The 21,063-nt window shown below is 43.1% G+C and overlaps 1 protein-coding gene across 1 annotated transcript; it reads right to left on the reverse strand.

Moving 5' to 3' along the window:
• Nucleotides 1-200: 200 nt before the first annotated feature.
• EMC7 (ER membrane protein complex subunit 7) lies at nt 201-12,298 on the reverse strand. Its single transcript, XM_053285677.1, has 5 exons — nt 11,899-12,298; nt 10,615-10,734; nt 4,415-4,553; nt 2,777-2,857; nt 201-632 (listed from the first exon to the last, which is right to left on the reverse strand). The coding sequence occupies exons 1-5, from the start codon at nt 12,126-12,128 to the stop codon at nt 480-482; spliced, it is 723 nt and encodes a 240-aa protein (XP_053141652.1). The 5' UTR covers nt 12,129-12,298; the 3' UTR covers nt 201-479.
• Nucleotides 12,299-21,063: the final 8,765 nt, after the last annotated feature.

Below are 21,063 nucleotides of genomic sequence, written 5' to 3' on the forward strand. Positions count from 1 at the left end.
AACAGGAAAACAGTCTAAACATATGCTGGAGTTCTACCACTGAAAAACTTAGGACTCAAGTGATGCAAAATGTTGCGGGAAAATATTCTGCATTTCTAGCCTATATGGTAGAGAAGAATGTGTCACTGTTAATACTTTTTAAACAATCACTTTTCATTTCTTGAAATAGTTTAGCAATTCCTTATTTATAAATCAATGTATTGCACATAATTTAAATTCTTTAATGTCATTCTCTACAAAGAAGTTATTCATCATCAATATTGACTTTACAGAGATACAGAACTGCAACTATGTCCCCATGTGTTTAAAGAACAAGATATTTAAATAGGTTAAAAAGCTACACCACATACAACAGCTGTATTGCATCCAATTTCACACTGGATTAAGGTTACAGTAGTGGCTTTTTGTTCTTCCACAGAAGGTACAGATGATACCACATAATAGTGCTGTGCAAATTGTGGTTCCAAGGGAAGAAACAGCTACCTCCTTTTTCCTGCCCCACTCTTCCCAGCTTTACTGCTACCACCACTCGACTTGCTAGAAGATTTTGAGGAGAAAAGTCTTGTCATGAACTCTGACACATCAGGCAACTCATGGTTAGAATTCAACATATTCATTGATTGCTCCATTTCCTAAATACACACAAAAATGGAAGAGTGTGTTAGCAAAACCCAAGATTCCATCTTCAAACCATATATTAAAAGTACATCCAGCAAGTTGATTGTTCTCTCAGTGGTTATACCATTTTGCAGCTGCTCTCTACCATATACCTCTACTACAGACTCCTTTATGCAGCCACAGCCTGAACTACATTAAAAAGAAAAAAAATTACTTTATATAAAAGATGAAAAGAAAGCTCTAAAAGCAAAAGGCAGAAATAACCATGTCTAAAGTAGTCTTACAGGACAAGCACCTGCTACCTAGAAGTGTTATGTCTGAAAAGCTCAGTTATTGTTGAAACATCTCCTAGTTTCAAATCCAAGAATCTATACTATTCAAAGCTTTGTTTTTAAACCAATTTTAAAGACTAAGAACTGCCATTCTTCTAATATATGTTTCTCAAGAGTGAGTATTTCTGCAAAAACGGTTTCCTTCCAACAATGGCCTCTTATTTAAATAGTATCTAGCAATTGTCTTAATTAGTCTGGATCTTTCTCTTTTCTGTATATGAAACTAATCCAGTAACAATGTGATACATTAATTTTGATAGGCTAGGAGACAAAAATTACTAACAGAAGATGTTACTTCCACTCCAGCCTGTTCAACCACAGAGGATGTGCAACCAGGAATTCACCACTGGACAATCAATGCATTACCCAAGAGAACCCTGCCCCCATACTGGTTCACATTAGTAAATGGATGTAGCCCAGTTTAGTGCCACTAAGCAGCTAGTCAATATATTTAGTTCAACCTAAAGAATTTGAAATCTTGGGGTTTAGACTGTAATAAGTATAAAATAAAAATAATCTGGACACCTGTAAAGAACTACTAAAGACAGTGGTCATTCAGAAAAAGAGGAAATAAATACCAACTGAACCCCAAAAAAGAAGCAGCCAAAGACACAACAAACACTGCTAAACAGAGAAGATTGAGTAAACACCTTGAATCTCCATTTTGTTCTAGCCTTCCGCTATTCGGTATAACGCATGGTGAAAGGACAATAAATTAGGATAATTCAATAAGTATCATATTTTAACCATGTTATAATGAATGGATCTGTCACAAGAGTATGATTTGAATGTGAATTCTTATTGTGTTAAGGCAATATAAAGTGACTGAAATGTCTGACTTTCACACACATATATAGGAAGACTGGTAGTTTGATTTCTGTGACTATAAAATTAGTTCCCATGACCCATACAAACTTTGAAGCAGTATGCTCAACCTAGCTTTAAAACTACCCAAGAAATCAAATCACAGTAGATGCTCACCATTCAATACATTCAACACATTCTCTTCATTCAATACAAAAACATTCTCTTACCCACCCCGTCCAGATAAACATCTCTTACCAGAGATCTTATCTCTGATTTCTTTTAACATTAGCAAGACAACTGCTAATAGGAAAGTGATGGACCCAGTTGGCTATCACCCAAATAAGATTGTCTAAAGTGGAATGTTACAGCAACTCCAACTGGAAAGGCTACTAGTGAATTTATGAAATCCTTCCTGTCACAGCTCTCTATAACTTCTCAACAACAGTAGAAGGGGACAGCTGAGAATGTTCCTATACAATTGCTATCAGTGGGGCTGTGAAATTTGATGCAGACCACAATCCCTCTTGTGGATGGGAACAGAAAGTTGAAGGTTTTGGTTAAAAGGAGACTATTTTGACACACTCACATGCATAAAAGGTTCATCCAGTCTTATGCTTGGTTTGTGACCTCCTGGTCTCACCATACCAACACACATTCCATCCTCTTTACACTCTCCCACTTTCTGTTCTTTCACCATAGCATTTTCCATCTTATCCCTGGCTGAATATAAAATGCTGTATTCTGAATACATTATACAACACACACAGTCTGCACATAGTTTATTCCACTTAGCATCTCTTAGAGATCAAATTTTCTGTAGTCAATTTTGGACTGAAAGACCTTACTTAGGGCTGATGTTTCTGGTTCACTACTGTATTTCTACCTTAACAGTAACTGCAAAATCATTATTGTTTCCCCAGACATTCTTGGCCTATGTTTATAGATAGATAAATAAATAGATTGAGGTGGTCTTTTCAGAGACCGTATTCTCAACATTAACCTTTGCAAAGATTACTCACCCGCCTCATATCAGGGTCACTTGTGTTGACAACTTTAGGCAGCAATACAAAGATCAGCAATGGAAGGATCATCATCATAACCTTAAACAGTACAAATTCAAAGGACATTATTTACTGTGTTTATATATTGCTTTCCAGCCATGGCATTTAGAACAATTTTACAATTTAAAAAACAAATCACAATAGATAGAACCAAGTTGTCTCAGGCCATTGAGGATCCCTTGAGTTGCTGATGGTATAAGCTCCCTAGCTGGGGCTCTCTTCTTCTACCTTCCCTCTCAGGACACACAGGTCTTAAAGAGTCTCTGGGAAGGTGGCCTGTCCCACTTCTCAGAAGGAGTCATGATTTTTGCTAGGACTTCCAGCCGATGGCAAAATAAAGGTGGGGGGGAGAGGGGCAACACTTGTTTCATAAAACTTGAGAAATTACTTCAGTAGTTTTTGTTTTAATGCAAAGCAGAAGCCACAATGACTAATCTGCAGAAACCTGGAATTGTCAAGTGAATGTTACATTGTTTGATGGCAACCACAACCATTTACCATTCTGGTGGAAAGGATATTAACAATTCAAGATACAGCTATACGTCTAGGACCACCCTTACCCTGTGAACTTGCATGACCAGAGAGCAGCAACCTCTTTTACTGGGGGCTATAATTAACTTCCCTAACAACTGTGACCATAATTACTTCAGTCTTGTCTAGTTCCAAATAGAGTTGGCATGTTTCCCAAATAAGCACTGAGGTTACAGAATCTGGGTCATGTGAAAACAAAAGACAACAGCATACTGGTTGCACACAGTGGCCCATTTCATAGAAGTAAAGAGGAGACAGGACTCTGCTAAGCAATGTAGGGGGAAAGAAAAACAGGTTGTTCACCTGTAACTGGTGATCTTTGAGGGATCCATGTACATGCAATATATTTTTCCCACACTCCCTGCCATACATTCTCTCGCCCCACACCAACAGCAATTTCAAGTGTATAGGTGGGACAAGCAAGAAATTAACACATTTTTAATAATAATAATTATTATTATACATTCATGAACATATTTATTAATCTGTATTTTAGAAGCATACTCTTTTCTGCCTTCTTTATGTAAAATGGGGCAGCAACCCTGCTAACCGGGCAAAGAGGCACCTTTTTAACATGGTGATTCTCTTTATTTAGCGGGGGAGAGTAACTGGCCCCATCCACCCCCAACACAGTACTTCCAGTGACTGCTGCTGGTGCCTGTCTTAAGTTTCTTTTTAGATTGTGAGCCCTTTGGGGACAGGGAGCCATCTTCTTATTTATTATTTCTCTATGTAAACCACTTTGGAAACTTTTGTTGAAAAGTAGTATATAAATATTTGTTGTTGTAAATAGATAAAACTCTAACTGGCATAGATGATGCCATCTTAACTTTCCACTGCTCCATAATTATTCTAGCTTTTCCCAGTCGACATACTACAAGAAATCCCTGTTAAGCTGATGTAACTAACTAACCCTCTAGAGAGGCTTCTTGTACATTGCACAGATGATGCTTATTTGAAAACAAGCCTTAGTATATACTTTATAATCTCCTCTAGAAACAATATGCCCTATTTAATGTTTCCATTAACTCCTAAAGCAGGGCACTAAAATGCTTCCATACATACCATGGGGTTCATTAAGAAATCTGTCCATCCCCAAGATTCTCTCTTTATGAAGTAAGAAGGAGGTCCAGAAGATTTCATCTGAAGTGGGTATGGCAGCCTGACCACTTCTGATGTTTTGATGTAATTGACGTATCTTGCTCTGGAGGAAGAGATTAAAAGCATTTTTTTTCTACCATTTCTCCACCTAAAAAGTTATCCCAGTTTGACAATTTATCCCACAGCATTTGTACTTAAGCTGCAACTCTGTGAAAAAGTTGTAGCCACTTAAATTCCTTTGACTTCGAAGAAATTTAAGCACTATAGTTGTATGCAGGACTGCTGGCCTAATCACTTGCTCATCCAAGTGTTTCTGTATTAGCTGTTCATCTGTTTCAGCTTATTTGGTGCAACTTTCTGCAAGAGAGGCCTGAGCAGTTTACATCATTTCTCCCTCGCATCCCAATTCCAAGATGAAAGCAAGATAAATCAAGCCTTTTACTTTCACTATGTCTATGAATACCTGATGAAACATGTGGTAATATAGTTTTGTTAATCTTTACTTGGAAAATATTTTCCCCCAAATATTAGAAGATTTAGTGGGTGCATGTTGAGCGTTTAATTACATTTCATTTAATTTTTGCAGTTTTGTTTTCAGATATATTAATTCAGAATACTCTCTGAACTATTTTCATCCCTTCTAGTAGAAGGATAGTTGGGAATAATTCAAATTGGAGAATATTCTTTTCCAAGCCCCTCCAAGAAATTACCCTGTCCTCTTGCAGCCATTTCTATCAGGCTGCAGCTGAAGGTGAAGTGAGGCCCCTCCATTGACCTGGAAGATACTGTACCTAGGCTACGTACTCTTAAATGTTAATCCATGCTTTATTGTGGCATTGCCAGTTTTTGTAAGTTGCCTTGTGAGGTCTTGGTGCCTAAAAGGCAGGACAGAAGTTTCATAAGTAAGTACTATGTACATTCGTAAGGAACATACACAATTCTCAACAGAAGGGCTTAGTCTAATACCTTAGAGGGTTGTGAAGAAGTTAAAGCTTTGCATTTAAAATAATAATACTCTTGAACAGAAAAATCTGCACCAGAGACTATAGTATATACTGTCAGACCAAGCGAGGTTGCATTTTTAAAATCATTTCTACCAAATTAACTTTTGAAAGGCAGAACATTAATCTCAAAGTTTTAGGTAGCATGCAAACGACATAATGCAGATATAGATGGGAGTAGGTAGAAGCCTTTAAAAAAATGAAGATCAATGAACAGAACCTTTTCAGTTATCAAAGTGAAGTGTTACATCAGGGCTGCACAACTCTGGCACCCCAGGTGTTGTTGGACTACAAGTCTCGTCTCCTCTTACTACTGGCCACTGTGGCTGGGGATGATGGGAGTTGTAGAGCAACAACAACTGAGGGCCAAAGTTGTACAGCCCTGCGTTAAATTAATATCCATTTGCTGCTCCAAGTCTGTTGTTTATAGGGTGGTCCAAAAAGCTTCTTAGCATGAGTAGAAAAGTGAAGCATTTCCACTCATATAAGGTGTCCCCCTGATATCCATCAATCCCCTTCTTCTGCTGCAGGCCCCATTCCATGTTCTAGAGGTCTCTGACCTACTAGGAGAGGAAGAACGCAGCATACAGAGAGTCATAATAGGCAGGTCTGTCCTTTCAGCAGGGTGATCGCCCCCGGCCCTGTTCTCCCACAGGCCCCGTGGCTGGGTCCACCCGCCTGCACACTCCCCATCAGCTGCTGCTCTGCACCCCTCCCCACTCAGTAGCCAACAAGAGCAGTGCTAAAGAGTTCTATCGCCTCCCTCCTCATTCATGCAAAGAGAGCGGTGACTGAACTTCACAGTGCCGGGTGAACTGGATACTAGAGAGGCGCATGTGTGCCCTGGTCAGGCATCAGGGCGCATGCACGCCTCTCATTTAGTATCCAGCTTACTTATGGTCAAGATGGCAATGTGACCAGTTACACTTCAGCATGCTCCAAAGCCTCCTGTCTGGTTTTGTTATCATTAACTGCTTAATCTCTTCATAGCAGTGGAGACATGCTCATTAAACAGGTAGTTATTTTTACTTTTCCATTTGGGGAGTCCTGCCGTGAATTTCATAATGGTTTCTAAGGGAGGAAGAAAGAAAGTCTAGCATCCATCCTCTTCTCCAGAAATGTTTTCGGAGGAAGGAGGAGATATTAACCTTATCAAGAAGATTGAGCAGGTGGGGGCCTCTCACCTCCAGGCAGTCTGGGAGGAAGCTGATTATCTAGACCCATTTCAAACTGGCTTCTGTGTGGGCTCTGGGGTTGAGACTGTCTTGGTCAGCCTGATGGATGATCTCCAACTGACTATCAACAGAGAGAGTGTGACTCTGCTGATCCTTTTGGATCTCTCTGCGGCTTTCAATACCATCGACCATGGTATCCTTCTGGACCGCCAGAGGGAGGTGGGATTGGGTGACACTGTTTTACAATGGTTCTGCTCCCACCTCTCTGGTAGATTCCAGGTGGTGGCACTTGGAGATTGTTGTTCCGTTAAGCAAGTACAGAAGTGTTGAGTTCCACAAGGCTCCATACCGTCTCCAATGCTCTTTAACATCTACATGAAATCACTAGGTGCTGGGTGTTATCAATATCTTGATGACACCCAGATCTACTTCTCCATGCTGACCTCATCAGGAAATGGCATATCTTCTCTAAATGCCTGCCTGGAGGCAGTAATGGGCTGGATGAGGAATAACAAACTGAAGTTGAATCCAAATAAGACAGAGGTACTGAATGTGAGGGGGGGACAGGACCCGAGAGATGGTTTAGATATGCCTGTTCTGGATCGGGTTACACTCCCTCTGAAAGATCAGGTACATAGCTTTGGAATGCTCGTGGACGCAAAGCTCTCCTTGGTTTCTCAGGTTGAGGAGGTGGCCAGGAGCGCTTTTCATCAGCTTCAGCTGATACATCAGCTACATCCATTTTTAGAGGCAAATAACCTTAAAACAGTGGTACATATGCTGGTAGCCTCTAGGCTCGACTACTGTAATGTGCTCTATGTGGGGCTGCTTTTGTACATAGTCTGGAAACTACAACTGGTACAGAATGTGGCAGCCAGACTTGTCTCTGGGACAACACAAAGGGACCATATAACACTTTTGAAAGAACTGCACTGGCTGCCGATATGTTTCTGGGTGAAATACAAAGTGCTGGTTCTTACCTATAAAGCCCTTAATAGCTTAGGTCCAGGCTATTTAAGAGAGCGCCTCCTTTGTCATAAACCCTGCCGCCTGTAACAATCTTCTGAGAGGTCCAGCTCATTTGGTGGCGACCCAGGACCAGGCTTTTTACATGGTTACAGATACCACCAGCTCATTTGGTGGCGACCCAGGACCGGGCTTTCTACATGGCTGCCCCAGGGCTTTGGAATATGCTCCCTACTGAAATAAGAGCATGTCATTCTCTGTTTGTTTTCTGGAAGAACCTCAAGACTCTGTTTTCGCAAACAAGAAACACTAGCCTATGCTCTACACACCTAGGGTGTAGAAAAAGACTCTGTATGCATTTAAGTGTGCTTTTGCATTTTCCTACACACCTGTTCTTTGCAACTGGGTAACCAAGATTTTTTTGTTTTGTTTTTAATTTTTGATCATTTGGGGTGCTTCTGAAGTATTATTGTAACCTACTGAGTATTTTTATCTGTAGCTGAGAAATCTTCAGACAGAAGCAGCCTGTAGTACTTGAATAAAGCTGTTTTTCTTTTTGTTTTTGTTTTTTTACAAGCCTGAGTTGTTTTTTTAACTCAGGAAAGGGGGGGGTTAGGGGTAAAAAGGGGGGTTACTCTGGTGCAAACACATCCTCAGGAGCTCAGCAGCTATCAGTTTCCTTACTACGTGCAGGCTTACACATGGAACATTTTCATACTTGTCCAGGAGTAAAATCAAGAGAGAGTTTCCCTGAGATTCCACGCCCAGGGAGGTTCAGGCTCTGTTGCAAAGAGGGGTGGTGGTGGCAGCCATTTTGAACCTACCAACAATACCGAAGAGTTTTAGGGAGAAGCTTGGCCAGGCAGCTCTGCAGGGATGATTCAGCATATCTTTCCCTCGCGTGTGCTTGCTCCAAGAAAAAGGCTATAAACCACTACATAGTAAATATGACATTGCAGTTATTGCCTGTTAATGACATTCATGTTCTGTGGGGATACATCCCCAGCATATGGAATCTAGCATTATATCAAGAATTGTGGATTCTTTGTGCTTGGGGTGTCACCAAAAGGATTATAATACAACACTGGAAAGACAAATTCCCTCCTGAACTGCAACTTTGTATCACTGATATGTGTTCCCTGTCAGCATTTGAACTGCTTTGTTGTTGTTGGCAAGGTAAAGAAGAATTATTTTCAGTTATTTGGTCAAACTTTAATGAATTGTTTATGCTTTGAAACAGAAGATATATCCTTGAAGACGGTGTCACACCCCACTCCCTTTTTTCTCCTACGTTGGTTGCATTTTATGTTTAAGTTATGTTTAACAGATTTTTATTTTTCAGTTATACTCACATGTATTATTACTATCTTTGATCATGTTTATGTACTGTAATCTTATTGTAATAAAGGAGTGGGGGGGAGTCAGTATCCAGCATACGCATCACTGGAATGTTTGCATCTCTCCTCGCACAAAGGAGGAAAGAGGTGAACTTCCTGGCACCTTGTGATCTGGATACTAGATCACAAGGTGCGACCTGATTAGGCAATAGAGCAAAGCATGCCTCTCATTTAGTTACCATATCACACATAGTTCAGGGAAGTTGGGTCACCACTCCGGTCACTGGAACGAAGCGGGAAGTGATCAAACTCCTTAGCGCTGCTGGATACTCAGTGGAGCGGGGGGTGGGCTGAGGAGCAGCAGCAGAGGAGTGGGGGGGGGCAGGGCTGTCCTTAGGGCAGGCACCACACTCGGCACACTTCCCGAGCAGCCTGCCCTGTTTTCTCAACTAGCACTGACACACTGTGTGCACACTCGCACACCTGTGATAACCGCATGGCATGCACAAGGCAACTAGGGAGGACAAGAGCGAGCAGGAGGGCTGCACAGCAGCAGGAGAGAGCTGAGCAGTCAGATCTACTGTGTGGGGCCACAGGCCCAAGCACCCAGGTGAGAATCTGAGGCAGGCAGCAGTCACTGACTCTTGGAGGCTGAGATTGCCAGCTGCACTGTGCAGAGGAAAAGGAGAAGGCAGAGGTACTGCAGTAGCAACGTTGACTCGGCGGCCGGGCAGACACACCTGCAGCAAGCCAGCTGCCAGCGTGTGCCTGGCACTGGGTTGCCACAGTGAGAATGTTAAAAAAAAAACCTCAGGTCCAGAGAAAGAACAGAACTGTGGTGTTTATTCATTTGCGAGTGAAGTTATGAATGGCAGTCGCTATAAGAGAAGAACTGTTCTTGCAAGCTCTGTGGTTGCTCTTTATTTTCATCCTCCTGGGAAGCCTTTATAAGTTTGCTAAGGAAATGCCTGAATGTTGCAGAAGGGCCTGGGGCATGTTCTTGGTTAGAGTGTACACACATACAATACAAGGAGGTAACGATATGGACAGCATTGTTGGTTATCTCAAACACACACATCTGATTCTCTATATTAAAAACTCACACAGGAAACCAAGAGAGCAGCAAAAGGGCAGGGTGAAGAATATTTTTCCATAATGTGAGAGTTTTCAGTTTATAAAGAGGGTTCCCCCCCCATGTGATAGAGCATGTAAAAAGCATGGGGAGGATGATGCTTTTTGGAATCAAAGTTATGCAAATGTGTATATTTGTGTGTGTGTTTTACATATAATGTATATTATATTAAAATGTTAAAGAGGCCCCCACAAATGCTGATTAACCCCCAGCCCCACACCCTGCTAGGGATAGCCTGGGTAGTAGGGAGGAAGATGTGGAAAAGCCTGAATGAGTGAGAAGCACTCTGTTCAGACTTCCCTGGATTCAACCCTATGTTTTGTCATGTGTGCATATCCATATATGTGGATGTAAAATGGGATAGAATGTTTTCCTGTTCCTTGCAAGACAAAGCAAATTTCACAAGACATGCAGCAGAAGTGCATCTGTGGGAGACACTCAATGTTTGAGTAAGACTTGCTCATTCAGAACCACCAGCTCTGCCTTCTTGCCACTTTCTGCAGTTAAATTTAGCTCAATATGCCATTTTTTTTAAAAAGTGAAAGTTACTCACCTCATTTTCCCTTTTGAAGTGATGTCCACTCGTACTGGTTCAAATTTATAAGCTGGAGATATAACTTCAACTACATACGATCCTGAAGGAATATCATGAACCACAAAGCTTCCATCTGTCCTGTTAAAATAGAGATTACTATAAACTGAACTATACCACACAATAGATACAACATTTTACATAAAGAAGCCCTACTGAATCATACAAACAGTTTATCTACCACCAAACTAATATTAGAACATTAAGCATCCATCAAGAGTGTGATTACAGCTGCTGTTAAACAATTCATAATATGATGCTTTACTACATCACTGGCTTACCATATTACTGAACAAGTGCAGCACAATGCATACCAGTCTGAGCTGCAAGTTTTAAGTTAAAATATCAGCTTGGCTATGGATCCTTGGGGGGGCCTTATACTCCCTTAGCCTCAGGCCCCAGTAGCCTCAGATATGTAATATGTGGAAAATGACACCATACTTGTCTATCTTACAGGGCTACTGCTGGCTTTACAAAACACATGAAACACTTGAAGTACTTAGGAAGGGAAACTTAGTCATAACCACAATTCTAGTTCACAAAGGTCCAGCCACAGTCAAAACAAAGGATATCAAAGACTTCTTCCAAATCATCTGCGACTTATAGGGCAAATTATATAAGCAGTTATCTACTATAATTTCTCAGTGGGTAACTCCTTGGACAAGACCCAGAGTTAATATTAAAATCTTGCTCACAAGACCAGTTCTGCAAAAACATGTGCAGGTAGTCCTCTCCCAAGCTGAACTGTTACACCAGAACCACCCTGTGATCAGGGAACATTTTCTACCCTACCCTAACCAACCGAAATGACAGCAACTGCAATTTGAACTTGGAGACTTCTCTAAAGGCGAGACTACGGCATGCCTAAAGGATGCAAGAAAATGAGACAGCAGAAACGCAGCGCCAAGATTACTCCATGCCTCTCTGAAAGTTATTCCAACCCCATGGAGCAGACGTTTCAAGAGACAAATGTCCTCCCTACAACCCTCATTGGACTCACACAGGAAAATCACCCCCACAAGCACAACAGTTTCGTCTCTCCCCCAAAGATCGGCCCTCGGGGTGTTGATTCGCGCCCCCCTCGCTAAAGAGGGCGGCGATCGTGTTCCCGACATCCCTCCCACCGTAGGTCAAAGTGAAGTCAGCCGGGTAGGCGGAACTTCGGCAGAGCGAGGCAGGACGCGGGACCCCTAGGCGGAGAATGGGGCAAGAGGGAGGCAAAGGGCCGCCCCGGATGCTACTCACTTGAGGAAGCCGACGTATTCCTCCCCGTCCACCAGCACTCGAGCCCCCGCAATCCAGTCTTGGGGCTTCACTCCCGGCACCACTGCACGACCCTCGATCTTGAACCGTTCTCCAGCGCCAAGGGACTCCACGCCGCCGCCGGTCACCTCGGACGCCCACGACCGGACAGGGAGCAGGGACGCCAGCAGCAACACCAGCGCCCCAGAGAGTCTGCCGGGCCGGGCCGCCATTATGACTGCTCAGTGAGACGCCGGGAGGAAGACAGCAGGGAGCCGGGCGAAGGAGGAGGAGAAAGGGCCGCTCTCTTGCACAGGGGCATGCGCAGTACGAGGCGGGGTGCGCCGTCACGTGACAAAGACGCGCATACGTCGCAAGAGGCTACAACCTAATTGGCTTCGCCACGCGAGCCCCTGTTGCGCGTCGCTTTTGGTAAAACCTTGCGCGTGGAGGGGGCAAGAACGATGCGGAGGAGGAGGAAATAAACCACAAGGGGCGGGAGCGAATATTAAAATTCGGAACTAAAACAAGCAGGGCTAGAGGCTTCCTTTCCGCGTCTCTAACCCTCTAAATAGCATTATTTCAACGCCGTGCTTTGAAATAATCGGCTCCTGCACCCGAAAAAGTACAAACGAAGTTAGAGAAGGTAGATAATTGGGGAGGGGGCGGGGGTAGCATTTCTGTGCTTTTAAATGCTTTATGACAAGGCAACTTTTAACAGATTTAGATGCGCTGAAGAGCAAAACGGTACGTGATGAACTTTTGCTTGCTGTCAGGTTTAAAGGCAAAGGCATGGAACTGGCTCTTTTTGTTACAATGCTGTGAAAGCATTGTGTCAACGCACACAGCCAGAACAAAACAAGATATAGGGCCGAAAAATATTTGGAATGGACTTCTTTGAGTTTAAAGACTATTTGACGCAGTCAACTGTTGTTGGTTATGTTTTTATTGTTAGATGAACTTCGAACAATTGTACAAAAAATTTGAAAAAAATATGTTGTACATGTTTATTATTAATTAATTAATTAAATTTATAAACCACCCCATCCAGAGGCTCTGGGCAGTGTACAACAACTTTTAAAAGACATAAAAAACCACAATTGAAAACATAGTACTAAAAACAATATAAAAACAATTCAAAAACAATTAAAACCATTTAAAATCAATTAAAATACTTTTAGAAAACAACTAATGTTTACACATTTGTCTTTATTCTGTACTTCAAAAACAGTCCATTAAAAAGGTACAAGAATTCACAGATAGTTTGTCCAGTTGTGTATTTGATGCCAAAGCACATTCCTGCAAACTTTCCAAAGACCCTTGTATAACAGAGTAAAGATATCAGGCATGAATCATACAGCACAATGCTATCATTTCTACACACAAGTAAGCCTCACTGTGTTCTGTGGGACTTAAAGGTAAAGTTGCGCCATCAAGTTGGTGTCGACTCCTGGCAACCACAGAGCCATGTGCAGGGGTGTAGCAAGGTTGGAGTGGGCCCAGAGACAAGATTTTAAAATGCCCCCCCCACTAAGCTCAGCACATGAAATCTTAAATGAGGCTGAATAGTGGAAACAAAAAGCATAGTAAAATGTATATATATTATCTATCTATCTATCTCTCATGTGCCACAATAGACCATCATCCTAAATTATTTTTTTAAAGGTTCTGTAAATTGTAGACGATGCAAGTCATTTAATGGTACTAGAGAAAGATATGCTGTTCTGGTAACTCCAGGTCTTAACACTCACATCAATTTCGGAGGATGAATACAACTGAAGGAAGTCCGGGCGGGTGCGCGGCTGGGGGAGTCAGTCATGTGACTTGCCTCTGGAGGGCCCCCCAAGGCAGTGGGCCCCCAGGCAACTGTCTCCCCTTGCCCTATTATCGTTACGCCCCTGGCCATGTGGTTTTCTTTGGTAGAAAGAAAGGAGGAGTTTACCATTGCCATCTCCCGCACAATATGAGATGATGCCTTTCGACATCTTCCTATATTGCTGCTGCCCAATATAGTTGCAGGGATTGGAACCAGCAACCTCTGGCTTGCTAGTCAAGTAAGTCATTAACCGCTGCACCATTAGGTGGCTCCTGGCTGTCCATGGTATCCTCGAAAGGCTTCTCCAGCACTAAAGTTCAATACTTTTTCTATGTTGCTTCTTCAAAGTCCAGCTTTCTCATCCATAGAGTGTCATGGGAAAAACCATTGTCCAAACTATTCTAATCTTTGTAGGTATAGACACATAATGGCATCGAAATATCCTTTAGAAGAGGTAAGGGCACTGAATTCCACAAATGCTTGTTCTACTGTTATTTATACACAAAATTAATGAACCTCATACACTAAATGCCAGCTTTCACCTTCTCTTCTGCAGTCTGACACTTTCACCAATAGTCCAGAACCTCAACGTTTCATTCCAACCACGTCACCACCAATAAGCAAAGTTATGTTTTGGAATTAGAGATGTGATTACTGCAACAAAACATTCTCTGTTCCGCCTGTTTTATTTACGTTGTCATACTGATGTGCTTTTCCCACCGCTGTCCCACATATAAAGGTAAAGTGTGCTGTTGAGTCTTGTTTCCACTCCTTGCGGCCACAGAGCCCTGTGGTTGTCTTTGGCAGAATACAGGAGGGGTTTACCATTGCCTCCTCCTGCGCACTATGATATGATGCCTTTCAGCATCGTCCTATATCGCTGCTGCCCAATATAGGTGTTTCCCATAGTCTGGGAAACATATCAGCGTGGATTCGAACTGGCAACCTCTGGATTGCTAATCAATTCATTTCCCCACTGCGCCATTAGGTGGTTCTGTCCTGCATATGGAGGACCCTAATAGGAACTGAACATGAAAAAAGTCTTGGTATTTATATGTCAAATAAACTGAAGAACAAAAAAGAAAAGTCACGCACTATAAAGGACTCTGTTATAGAACAAAGGTTGAGTCAAGCATTCAGAGAAGTTACAGAAGAAAATGAGAGAGTGTCTCACCTGAGAGTGAAAATTTGGTTGGTTGCTGGGGACTGATACCATTTGTAAAGGAGGTTGTCAGTTATGAGACTGCCACAGAATGTGGATAATGCTGATTAGCCCAAGGTGCCCTACTGGCAGTTGTGTAGATACCTCACAGTTTTGTTTGCACAGTTTAAATAACACCTTTGGGTGTGTGGAATAGATGTTCCTACTAAAATTTGCAGTTCTTGCAGCCTGATCCTATGCAGGCTTTTCCAGAAGTTGGATTTCAAAGATTTACTCCCAGGTAAGAATGTATAGGATTGATGTCTTCAGTTCTGAAGAAGATAAACTTATCCTTCAAGGTTCTATTTGTTGGCAGCAGAGAAGATTTTCTCCCTCTCTCAGTACTAGAACCAGGAGTCATCCCATGAAACTGACTGGCAGGAAATGTAGGACAAAAGGAAGTGGATCACATACTGTGCAGTGAGTCACCTGTCTAAGTGGTGGGCATGCTTGCTGCTTCTGCAGCACTTTAAACTCCGCCAGCACAGCTTCCAATGGTGTAGAGGTTCCATGCCTACTAAGGAGCATGTCCTCACACTTCCCAATGGGAGCAGCAGCAGAAGAATGAGGATGTGCGCCTTAGGCACAGAGCCTTCCAGCCTTTGCAAGCCACGTTGGCAGGGTTTCAAGTGCCATGGAAGCACCAAGCATGTCTGTCACACAGTAAGTGAGCCATTGTCTTTTCACACAGACTGGGCATAATTAATCTATAGAATTCTCTGCCACAGAATGTTGTGATGGCCATCAGCTTGGATGGCTTTAAAAGGGGGCTAGTTAGAAGTGTTCATGGAACACAGATCCATCAATGGCTACTAGTCGATGTACATCTGCCAACTCCAGTGGCAGGATGCCTCTCGGGCGGAGCTACCGTTGGGCCAACGGGTTCAAAGAACCCGGGCCACACCAAATCAGGGGCCATGCCTCGCAGCCCTGACACGCCCCCCATGTCTGATGTCAGACACGGGAGTGCTGGTTTAGCTCCCAAAGGGGCCATGTAGCCCCTTCGGGAGTTGAACTCCAACTCCCAAATGGAGCCTCAAGGCTCTGTTTGGGAGCCAGACCATGTCCCCCGCGTCTGACATCAGACGCAAGGGATGGGGTCAGTGGAGCCGCCGCTGGGGCCGCACATGGGCTGCCGGCAGTTAGGCTCCGCCACTGATGCCTCTGAATTCCAGTTGCAGGGGAGCATCAGCAAGAGAGGGGGCATATCTTTATCTCCTGCTTGTGGGCTTCCTAGAGGCATCTGATTGGTCAGTGTGGGAAACAGGATGCTGGACTAGATAGGTTTGGGGCCTGATTCCACAAGGCTCTTGTGTTCTGTTATCAGACAAACCTCCACCACCACCCTTTAACCACCTCTGGGCTGGCTTTTGTTGGGTTTCCTATTGTTCCATCGATGCCTGAGCAATTACATACATCTGCAGGTCAGGATTGGTTAATTCTGGTGTGTTCAAATGGCGGAATTGCTCATTTCTCTGTCAGATTAAAATATTTAGAAAAGTATCTGTTAAGGTGGCAGAAAAGGCCTTCTTAACATCACTCCATCTGGAAGAGCACAGTGCTGATAAGGTCAAGGTAAGCCTTTTAAGCTCAGGAGGCTCACATGTGGTAGACGTGCAGAGTGTGTTTAAAGTTCTGCAGCAATTAGAAGAGCAAACAGGAGAATAGGTATTGCTTTGCTGGATCAAACCAAAGTACATCTAGTTCAACACTCTAATATCTTTGGATGCTCACAGTGGGGCATGAAGGTGTAAGCCTTCTCTTGTTGCAACACTTGGATACATTTACCCAAGGGTTCTCAAACTTGGGTCCCCGGATGTTGTTAGACTACAGCTCCCATCATAGCCTTCAGCCACTATGGCTGGGATTATGGGAGTTGTAGTCCAGCAACATCTGGGGGCCAAGTTTGAGAACCCCTGCATTAATCAACAATGTGCAAGTCTGAGGTGTGGCAAATTTATGTATCATTTGTGAGTTCTATTCAATTAATCAGTTTGTTAGAATTTATATCTTGTCCAATCCTTTACACTCAGGGAAGCTTACAATATTTTACTTCTTCCCCACTTCACACCTGACTCTCTCTATATCATCCACAGACCAATTTTATACAATGAAAAAAAATTGCAGCAAAATATCTCCCTCATTGCATGCAACTAAATGAGTATGTCCTTACCTACAGTATAGTGGCAACTGGTGGTTACTGGGACTGGGCGGGGAAGGGGGGGCACTAGGCAGGGCAGGTGATGGGTGGAGCCACAGGTAGTGAGAGGTGGAGCCAACTGTGGACAGCTGCAAAGGTGGAGCCTCAATTAGGCGGGTGCCTTAGCAATAATTGGCAGAGTGCAGATTGGTAGCTAACAAGTGAGATCAAAACACAAACACGCACACAAGCACACAAATCTCAAATGCTCATCAACAGATATACAGAGTAATATGGAAAACCTCAGCTGCTTTAGCTTTATAGTGCTTAACAGGACTACAATATTGTGTATATGCTAAATCATTGTAAGCCGCTTAGAGAGCTCCGGCTATAAAGCGGTATATAAATGTAAGTGCTATTTGTATCTAACATGGCAGGATCAAAGCACAAGCACACTCACACAGGAAAAGGACTGTACAAGCCACAAGTAAAGCACAGACCAGCTACAAAAGGCTGCTTCTGTGGAGAGTAAATGCATCCTTAAGTCACCAGGACAGCTCTGTCTGCCTGATTATAGTATTTCAAAAATGAATACTACTCAACAACTACAAAAGAACTCTGAGCCAGAGTGGTACAGTAGTTAGTGTGCTGGACTAAACTGGGGAAATCCAAGTTCAAATCCCCATTCAGCCATGAAACTCACTGGATGACTCTGGAACAGTACTTATATCTCAACATAACCTTCCTCACAGGGCTGGTGGGAGGATACATTTAATCACGTACACCAGTCTGGAGGAAGCACAGGCTATACATGTAAAAGTGAATAAATCATAATTTATTATTTGTTTGTTTATTTAATAAATTTGTATACCACCCACTACTGAAGTCTCTAGGTGACTTTTATAGCATAAAACAAACCAAGAATAAAACAAACTAAGAAATTAACAGTTAAAACATAAAACCAGATTAAAATATCCATAAAAACACCAACTAACTAAAGGTCTTGGCTGAAAAGATGTGTTTTCAGTCATTTCCTAAAAGCTAACAGGGATGCAACTGCACTAATCTCAGCAGAAAGTGCATTCCACAGTCCCAGGACAACCACAGAGAAGATGCACCTTTGAGTTGCCACCAGACGAGCTGTTGGCACCCTCAGACAAACCTCTCCTGAAGATCTTAATAGGTGATGGGGATCATAATGAAGAAGGTGTCCTTTTAAATACTGTGGGCCCAAGCTGTTAAGGCCTTTTTAGGTCATAACCAGCACTTTGTGTTCTGCCCAGAAACCTATTGGTAGCCAGTGTAGATCTTTTACATTCAGAGTAATATGGTCTCTACGGGATGTGCTGGAGATCAATCTGGCAGCAGCATTCTGCACTAATTGCAACTTCTGGACTACATACAAAGGCAGCCCCACATAGAGTGCATTGCAGAAGTCAAGCCTGAAGGTTATCAGCATGTGCACTACTGTCTTAAGGTCACTCACTTCCAGAAACAGGTGCAGTTGGCAAACCAGCCAAAGCTGATAGAAAGCACTCATAGGAACATAGGAAGCTATCGTATACTGAGTCAGACCAAAGGTCCATCTAGCTCAGTATTGTCTACAAAGGCTGGCAGCGGTTTCTCCAAGGTTGCAGGCAGGAATCTCTCTCAGCCTTATCTTGGAGATGCCAGGGAGGGAACTTGGAACCTTCTGCTCTTCCCAGAGTATCTCCATCCCCTAAGGTGAATATCTTACAGTGCTCACACATCAAGTCTCCCATTCATATGCAACCAGGATGGACCCTGCTTAGCTAAGGGGGCAAGTAATGCTTGCTACCACAAGACCAGCTCTTCTCCACCTGAGGTATCAGAGAGAGGGTTGGGTCCAGAAGTACTCCCAAACTGTGAACCTGTTCCTTCTGGGAGAGTTGCAACCTCATCCAAAAACAGGCAGATCTATCCCATTTCCTAAACTGCGGCTTCCTACAGTGAGAACTTCTGTCTTGTTTGGATTCAGTCTTAGTTTGTTATCCTTCATCCAGCCCATTACTGCCTCAAAGTAGTCATTTAGGGAAGTTATGCCATTGCCTGATGAAACTGACATGGAGAAGTAGATTTGGGTATCATCAGTGTACTGATAAAACCTTGCACCAAATCCCCTGATGATCTCTCCCAGTGGTTTCATGTAGATGTTAAGAAGCATTGGAGATAAAATGGAGCCCTGATGGACACCATACAAAGGCTCTTGCTTCATAGAGCAGCAGTCTCCAAGTAACACCTTCTGAAATCTGCCTGAGAGGTATGAGCGGAACCACTGCAAAGCAGTGCTCCCTACACCCAGTCTCCGCAGGTGATCCAGGATTCCATGATCAATGGTATCGACAGCTGCTGAGAGATCCAAAAAGACCAACAGAGCCACACTCCCTCTGTCAATTCCCCTTTGGAGATCATCCATCAGGCCAACCAAAGCAGTCTCCATCCCATAACCTGCCCGAAAGCCAGTTTGAAATGGGTCTAGATAATCTGTTTCATCTAATACTGCCTGGAGCTGAGAGGCCACCACTTCTCAAGTACCTTGGCCAACCACGGGAGTTTGGAGACAGGCCTATAATTGCCCCACTCTGAGGGATCCAACACAGGCTTCTTCAAAAAAAGGTCTAATAATCTCCTCCTTTAAACAATGAGGCATCGTACCTTCCCTCAGAGAAGCATTTATGATCTCAACCAGGCCCTTTCCAACAATCTCTCTGTTTGATAATATAAACCATGTTGGACAAGGGTCAAGAGAACAGGTGTAGGGCACACAGTTCCAAGCAGCTTGTCCAAGTCCTCAGGAGTCACAAACTGAAACTGATCCAATATAACCACACAAGAGGAGTTACTGGATAACCCCACTAAAGACTCTGCACTAACAATGGAATCCAGGCTGCCTCAAGTACAAGATATTTTGTCCACAAAAAACTCATTAAAAACTAACTGATGGTTCCAAAGCCAGAGTGGAAGGGGCCTGGTAAAGCAGAGACCAGCTACAAAAGTGGAGAACAAATGCATTCTGAAGTTACAAAGGCAGGTCTATCTGCCTATTTCAAAAGTGCGTACACAAACAATAGAAAAACCACAGTTTTTACAATGATGCTTGCTGCAGCTATGAACCAGTTTGTGTTACTTAGAGGACACTATGGGAAGCAGAGATGCATGGGGACACCATCTCACTGCTCCACGCCTGCTGAACAGCTGGGTGCCACTCACGGCCCGCTTTGTGTACCCACAACTTACCCTGAGTGTCCATCCTAGCAAGCAACAAATGTTTTTGTTTTAATAGAGATCACTTCCTTAATCCTTGCCCAATGAACCATAGCCACCAGTAGACATATTAATGTTACAGATACTGGCCACAGTCCAGAGAAAAACTTGCTTAGCTCTCTACATAGAAAATGGGTTTTAAACATTATTTTCCTTCCAACACAATCCATTCCTTCTGTTTCCAAAACAGCTTGTTTTGGGGTTGCAAACAGCACCCCTCTATGAGATTTGTTGCCACAGGCTTGCAACCACACTCTTGGATACCTGAGTTCACAGGATCCTGAACTCTGTACATGCTCATATTTGGAACACTATGCAATATCGGTCACTTAGCACAAGCAAACATGGGGCAACACTGTCCAAGGTCAGTATAACAAATGACTCCATGACGTCCATGACCCTCAAGGATATTGTAGAACTGGAAAAGGTGCAGAAGAGAGCAAACAAATTGATCAGGGGTCTGGAGCACCTTCTTTATGAGGCTAGGCTACAGCAAATGGGACTCTTTACTTTGGAAAAGAGGCGACTAAGGGGAGACATGATTGAGGTGTGTAAAATTAGGCATGGAGTGGAGAGGGTGGACAGAGAGAAATTTTTCTCCCTCTCTCACAACACTAGAAACTGAGTGTCACCCCATGAAACTGAAGGTCGGGAAATGTAGGACCGACAAGAGTAGCTACTTTTTCAGACAGCACATAATTAATCCATGGAATTTTTTGCCATGGG

This window comes from Hemicordylus capensis, chromosome 1, assembly GCF_027244095.1.
Source record: "Hemicordylus capensis ecotype Gifberg chromosome 1, rHemCap1.1.pri, whole genome shotgun sequence".
Classification (NCBI taxonomy): Eukaryota; Metazoa; Chordata; class Lepidosauria; order Squamata; family Cordylidae; genus Hemicordylus; species Hemicordylus capensis.